The sequence below is a fragment of the Nematolebias whitei genome, chromosome 6 (genome assembly GCF_014905685.2).
Source record: "Nematolebias whitei isolate Nwh7 chromosome 6, NemWhi1, whole genome shotgun sequence".
Lineage (NCBI taxonomy): Eukaryota > Metazoa > Chordata > Actinopteri > Cyprinodontiformes > Rivulidae > Nematolebias > Nematolebias whitei.
Genome location: NC_056503.1, coordinates 48173437 through 48180633, shown reverse-complemented (window position 1 = coordinate 48180633; position 7197 = coordinate 48173437). Strand labels below are relative to the sequence as shown.

General features: G+C 42.4%; 1 protein-coding gene across 1 annotated transcript in view; it reads left to right on the top strand.

Annotated features, from left to right (window-relative positions):
- Positions 1 to 1905: 1905 nt before the first annotated feature.
- rasgrp4 (RAS guanyl releasing protein 4) overlaps positions 1906 to 7197 on the top strand; it is a 39136-nt gene continuing 33844 nt past the window's right edge. The window contains exon 1 of the mRNA XM_037678372.1: positions 1906 to 2262. Coding sequence (XP_037534300.1) covers positions 2246 to 2262 — 17 coding nt within the window. The 5' untranslated portion in view covers positions 1906 to 2245. The remainder of the gene's footprint in view (positions 2263 to 7197) is intronic.

Sequence of the window (7197 nt, the reverse complement as noted above, 5' to 3'; positions counted from 1 at the left end):
AAAAGCATCACGTAAGTCAAACGTGTCAAAATAAAAGTATTAGGTAAGGCACATACAGTATGTCAAAATAAAAGCATTAGGTAAGACAAAAAACAAATTAAAAGCATCATGTAAGTCAAACGTGTCAAAATAAAAGTATTAGGTAAGGCACATATGTGTTGGTATTGGATAATGACCTCGTCACTTCCTGTTTTGAAGAAGTGTTGCTTCAGATTACTGTAATCTTACTAATTTGACAGGAAGTAGATTTTTTTATTGTCGGTGACATTTCTATAAAATGTCCTCCTGTTGGCAACTTGGCAGGTTGTTCAGGAGCTCCTTCATCCTCCTCTTCCTCTTGACATTCCTCGTCACGCGCGCTCCTCAGCTTCCTGCAGAGAAGAGACTCAGGAGGACCGAGGGGGGGACATTAACGTCCCGTCTTTTGGTTTGATAAAACAAGGACCCCTTTGAGCGTCCCCCGTCCAGCTGCACGGCCACATTCAGGATATCAAACACTGTGTCCCTGTGTGGTCCTGAGAGAGCCGAAGAAATTAAAACACACAGCTGAAATTCACAGAATGAGCCAAAGCTGAGTCCTTGCAGCTAAAAGAAGCAGGACACTAGCTAAAAGACTAAAGAAGCAGGAAATTAGCTAAAAGAAAAAAAGCTGAGCATTAGGTAAAAGCTAAAAGAAGCAAAACATTATCTAAAAGCTAAAAGAAGCATAACACTAGCTAAAAGCTAAATAAATGGAGCACAAGCTAAAAGCTAAAAAATAAAAAAGTAGAACACTAGCTAAACGAATCAGAGTACAAGGTAGGCAAAGGCCACCCTTAAAGGCTAACTAAAGAATCAAAATGCTTTTTAAAAATAGCTTCATGCTACTTAAGTGCCAAAAAGCTAGCTAGATGCTATAAACAGCAAAGGGCTAGCTAATCACTGACTAGCCAGTAGCAAAACACTAGCTAAAAGTAATGCCCCTTTACATATTGAAACACTTGCTACAAGCTAAAAATATGAGCTAAAAATAGTAAAACACTAGCTAAAAGTCTCAGCGAGATGCTATAAGCAACAAAAAGCTAGCTAAACACTGATCGTAACAAAAGGCTAGCTCAAAGCTAAAAGGAGCAAACCGGTAAATACAAATAGAAACGAATGGCCATAAGCTAAAAGTAGTAAAACACTAGCTATAAGTCTCAAAAGGCTAGCTAGATGCTATAAGCAACAAAAAGCTAGCTAAACACTGAAAGTGGCAAAAGGCTAGCTCAAAGCTAAAAGCAACAAAAGACTAAATACTAATAGTAACAAATAGTCAAATAAAAGCTAAAAGCAGTAAAACACTAGGTAACAGTCTCAAGTCTAGCGAGATACTATAAGCAACAAAAAGCTAGCTAAACACTGAAAGTGGCAAAAGGCTAGCTCAAAGCTAAAAGTAGCAAAACTGCAGTTAAATTTTGAAAAATGCTAGGCAAATTTTTAAAGGCTAGCTAAAAGTTAAACCAGTAAAAGGTTTTCTAAAAGTAGCAAAAGATTAGCTAAAGGCATCAAAAAGCCAACTTTACACTAAAAGTAGCACAAGACAAAAGCCGAGCAGTAAAGCCAGTTTTGTAAAAAGTTTAAAAAAGTTACAGAAACCCAAAGTCACAGCATGCTTCGCCTGAACGTTTTCATGAAGAGCTAAAACAGCCCAAAGTCTGCAGAGGTAGCTAAAAGATGCAGGAACAAAAGCAGCAAGTCGACAATCGCACACAAAAAGACAAAGAAGAGAAACTTCAGTTTTTATTTTGTTGCTGAGAATCTTCAAACGTTTGAGTCAAATAAAAATGTTGATGGTTGCTCATCAGCAGCTCTCCACCTCCTTCCTCTCTGCGCCGTCTCCCCTCCCCCTTACACACACACACACACACACACACACACACACACACACACACAGAAACTGATGCGAGTTCCTCTATCTGGCAGAGCCAGTTCCTCCATCTGATGCTGACTTGTTTATGTTCAGGGGACCAGTGCTCAGCAGGAAGTGGTCCGCTCTGCTGCTGAGCTCTGCTTCATACCGGTCCTCAGAACCGGTCCGGCTCACGGGCCTGGCTCGGGTGGGTCCCCACGGATGAAGTGGCCCTCGCCCTCTGCTCTCGCTGTCTCCGGGTGCACGCACGCCCAACAGGAGGAGGAGGAGAAGAAGGAGGTAGAGGAGGAGGAGCAGGGGTCCGGCATGGAGCTGTAGGGACCCGAGCAGAGCCGTCAGGAGAAGAACTCTGAGATGAACAGGACCAAGAGGTGAGGTGTGAAGGAGCAGCAGCCTGAGGTTAGGTGATGCACGGTGTGGTTTTCTGCAGAGGCAGAGACGAGCTCGGGTTCTCGGGTTTTATTTCCCGTGTCTATTCAGGTTCTTTTCTTCTTTTAATTTACTGCACAAGCAGACGTGAGACGTGTTCGACCTGCGTACCCGTGGGGCACGTCACCTTCTGGAACTGTTCCTGTGTTTACTGCACACACAGCCAGTCCGCACAGTCAACAGTTCCCTGCAGCACCGTTCTGTGGACATGTCTTCTGTCCCTTTGTCCTCTGTCCAGTTTGACTGGAGACGCTTCGTTCGGGTCTCTGCTTTCTGACGCTGAAGTTGTGGCCACAAGCCTTATGAGACTGACAGGAATGAGTGTGTGTTGGTGTGTGTTGGTGTGTGTGCGGATGCACCTGATTAAGGAAGACACACTCAGAGGTCACGTGAGTTCCCCCACCCACCCCCACCCCCACCCCGCCCAGGTAAGGTCACCAAAAGTGAACGTTTCCAGCAAAGACAAGGCAAAATCAAAAAACACAGGAAGGTAAAATAATAATAATAACAGAAAGAAAACTTTTTGAATTCACACAAAAAGTTTTTAGATTTGTGCAAATTAGCTCCCATTGTCACCCGCCAGTAAAGGAAAAAGGGTGATAATGTGTTTGCCACCGTCCATTTGTCCTCATCGTTAGCAAAATATCTCATGAACCAGAGGATGGATTTTCACCACCAGAAGTTCCTTTAACTTCATGACATTAAGTGTTCCTTCCTTAACAGACTAAAAATACCCTTTATTAAGACTTTTGTCCGCTATACTCTTTTTTAACTGTCTAAATAAAAATCAATAAAAATATTGAATTTATTAACGATGCCATGTTTTTGGTCGGGCCAACAGGAGTCAGCCGTTAGCCCAACAGCAGCCAATTCTTCAGTCTGAATGCATGCGGCTCTACTTTATCTACCGAATACTTTACTCGTGCACAATGCAAGCGCATTTTTTTCTTTATATTCAAACTAAAACTGTTCTGTTGGACGAGATGAGAGATCGGACTATACAGCAACGTTCGGCCGCGATAGCCACGCCTCTTCCAGGTAAGTTCCCGCCCCCTGTTGGTGATTTTTACAGCCTCTTTTGAATGTAAAAAAAAAAAAAAAGCATCACCTAGTGGGCTGAGATCAAAATCAAAAATATAGATCAGTTCCCTTGACGGAGCGCTCGTCTTATTTTATTTTTGTCAACGGGGTGTGGGGGAATGAGAACGGGACGGAGTCACGTCTGTGTTGCCTGCCCATTAGCTTAGCGCTATGTTGCTGCCGCTAACTGTTGATGGAGGGGGTTTGATATCAGCAGGCCTGTCACGATAAGTTTTGCTGGGCAATTACTTGTCTCAGAAATTATTGCGATAAACAATAATATCGTTTGAAATTTGACAATTAGGAATATTTCTCAAATTTAAGAAGAAATGTTGGTTAATTTTTGTGTGTAGTACATTTTTTGACCACCGGATGGCAGTATGAGACCATTTGAATCAACAAACAGCGTCTCTCTCTCTCTCTTTAAGAAAAATGGGAGGGAGGCTCCTTGACGTGACACGGGCTGTCTCTCGTTCCTGTTTTTCAGTTCTGAAATTGGCGGACGCTCGGTGCTCCGAACCTCTTTAGCATAAATTTTTTCACACAAAGCTTTTAGTAAAAAAATCAGTAAACAAGTTCTCAGCTTCTTTTTTCAAAGAAAAACAACTTTTTACACGAAGGCACGGGTTTCAACTGTGACTGTTGGAGCTTCGACAAGACGGAGGTTTTTTCCTGAGGTCGGCCTGTTAGCTTAGCTCGTAGCTTAGCTTCTCAGCTTAGCTGCTTTTAACGATCAAAAATGTGATTTTGGACGGTTAAAACGGATTTTAAAGAAACGAGAAAAAAGAGAACGGGAAGGGTCAGTGAAGAGCACCGAAGTTGGTCATCCAGTGTCTTCAGTAGTCAGATTCTTTATTGTCGTTCACATCACATGTGGTACATGTAGTGGAATGAAATTATGTACACAGGGTCCCAATTACATTCAACGATAGCAAAAATATAAAGTGTAAAAATAAACAGTAAATTAGGATCTAAGATATACGCCAGTCACTAATAGTGCAAAACAATACACCGAACAACAGCAGCACGATTCTCATAGGTTCTGTTCAGCTATAATTTACACGCTTAATGCGAGCACTAACATAAACTAAACTAACAAACTAGGATTTATTCAAGTATGCAACAAAAATACAGAAACAAGGCGCCAAAAGTGAAAAAGAAATAAATCTACAGCAGCATGGTCCTATTGGCAGAGTGGTTCTGATGACAGTGAGGTTATCTTAGCAACACGGTCCCGTTGGCACCATGGTACTGTTAGCGGAGTAGTTCAGTTAGCGGTGTGGTTCGGTTAGCGGCGTGGAGTTGTTAGCAGCGTTAGCAGCTTCGTTCAGCCGCATGATGATAATAACGACCGCAGCAGCTGCTTCCCAGACTGCCCTCCAGAACTGGGTCCAGTAGACAGAGAACATCCAAGGTTCCCCCGCGGAACCAAGCGGGGTCCGCAGAGTTCGGTCCTATCAGGCAGACGGAGGATCTTGTTAGCAACATTAGCAGGTCTAATTAGCAGGTCCTGTCAGCACCCCAATGGTAACAATGACTGCAGCAGCTGCCCTCCCAGAAAGCCCTCCAGAACCGGAGAACATCCACGTTTCCCCGCGGAACCTAACGGGTCCGTAGAGTTCGGTCCGTGCAGACAGATGGAGGATCGTGGAGACAGCCGTCATGACAGGCCTGAGACCGAGGCTGGAAGGACTGAACCACGATGGCAAGGCAGCGACACAGAAAACTCCACAAGTGTGTCGCGGTCATGCCCGTACTGTGGATGTGCATTGTAGGCGCAAAATAAAGTTTAAAACAAAAACAACAGGAACGAAAAAAGATCAAGTTCACCGGGAGCCTGTGAAGCTGCGACTCGGCTGAATGCGGCCATCTTGGAAGCAAGAGACACGAAGAAACGATAAAGATGATAAATGAAAATGAGGTCAATAATTTTCATTTATCATGCGATTAATTGATTCATTGTTTATCGCGACAGGCCTAGGTATCAGTAGCATTTTTGCTAGCACGTTTATATTGCGTCCCACACTGCTACATCAATACCAACAAATACCAACAGTTGTCGACGGGGAGGGGGGCTTGGTAGGCAGGGATTTTTAGACTTGTCAGGAACAATTGTGTTTATTGACACCACCAAAAAAATAATAATTTAATAAAAACACAACCAGAAACAAATGCGCGGCTGAATTTTTCCCCAGGAAACCTTCTGAGGGTTAATGAAACTCAGAAAGTCACTTTATTTATGTCTACAAATACTAAATCACTGGAGCCAACCTAATTCAAGATGGCCGCCACAGCTGCTACTTGGTGTGATGGCAGATACAGTGAGCTCCAACAGATCATGCAAGATAAATTCATTTAAAAAAGTCAAATTTTGTCATTTTTAAAGTTTCATTTTGGATCAAATGTATGAACGGCCTTCAGCGACAGGGGGGAGGGGGGGGGGGGGGGGGGTCAGCACACAAATGAGGCCTTCAAAAGAATCAATTAATCAATTAAGGAGTGAAAAGGAGGAATTTGCATTTCCCCCTGCCAGTGTGAGGGGGAGAGGGGAAGATGGGGGGGGGGGGGGCACTGGTTCTGCACCAGGAGACCTGATGAGGAAGACGAGGAGGACAAGTGGAGACTAGTTGTCCGAAAACATAAAAACATTTTGATCAGTGTTGGTTGCCGTGGAAACACTGTCAATCATAGGATGGGATTATTACCCAAGCTCTCCCCCGAATGCAAATTGCTGAACAATGACTCCACTTGTGTTTAGATTTGCATGACGCTCCGCCGCTGTGTTTACCAACAGCGCTGTGTGTGTTTGCTCCGTCAGGAGCGTTACATTAAAAAAACTGTGAGATTTTTACTCTTGCTGGCTGAGAACCGGGCCTTCAGAACCACCGGGGGGAAGTCCCACTGACTGATGACATCAGAACATTTCCCCATCAGAGTTTCTGTTTGTGTCCTCCAAATACTGCTTCAACAGGTGGACTCACCCCGAGACCTGTGTGGGGGGTAGTCAGGGGGATAAAGGTCAGTGACACGAGACAAGCTGAAGTGTAGTGAAGCAGCTAAAAAGAATTAGCATTTCCTGCTAAAATACAATGTAAACGCTGACTGATGGGATTTGTTTAAGTGACTTAAAATAGGCTGTTAAAGCCTAAGTCAGAATAAAAGATAAAATTAGCTGAACAAAATGTAAAAATAGAAAACAGCTAAAATCAAGACTAGAATAGGTAAGAGCTAAAATGAGCAAAACAGTAACTAAAAGCTAAATGTACACAAATATCTCAAAGGAAAAAATATAGAACAGAGACAGAATTAGCTAAACAAAAGTTTAAATTAATTCACGTAAAGCTAAAGTTAGCAAAAGTAAAGTTAAACATCCAACACAACAGTAGATTGTTCTCCGTGATTTTCTATGAAAAGGTCCAATTCAAAGAAGCAGAATTAAACACAAACATCAGAAAGCAGAAAATAAATATAAAAACCAAAAGGGAATACACACAAGACCAAAAATAACCAAAAAAACTGAATCTAAAAGGAAATGTTTTTGGCTGAAATAAATGAAAGTATGTTGAAGTAGTTAGGGTCCGTAGAAGCTAAAATCATTTAAAGGTGGTCATCTTGAATCAGGTCAACTCCAAAGGTTAATGAGTTGTAGAAGAACACTCAGTATTTACTTTCTGAGTTTTATTTGTTTATTTACAAAATTTTGCTTGGCAAAACTTATTATTTTGCAAGAGCTGCTTGTAATTTACTAGTGTTAGCTTTTATTTTGCTAATGTTAGCTTGTAGTTTATACAGTGTTG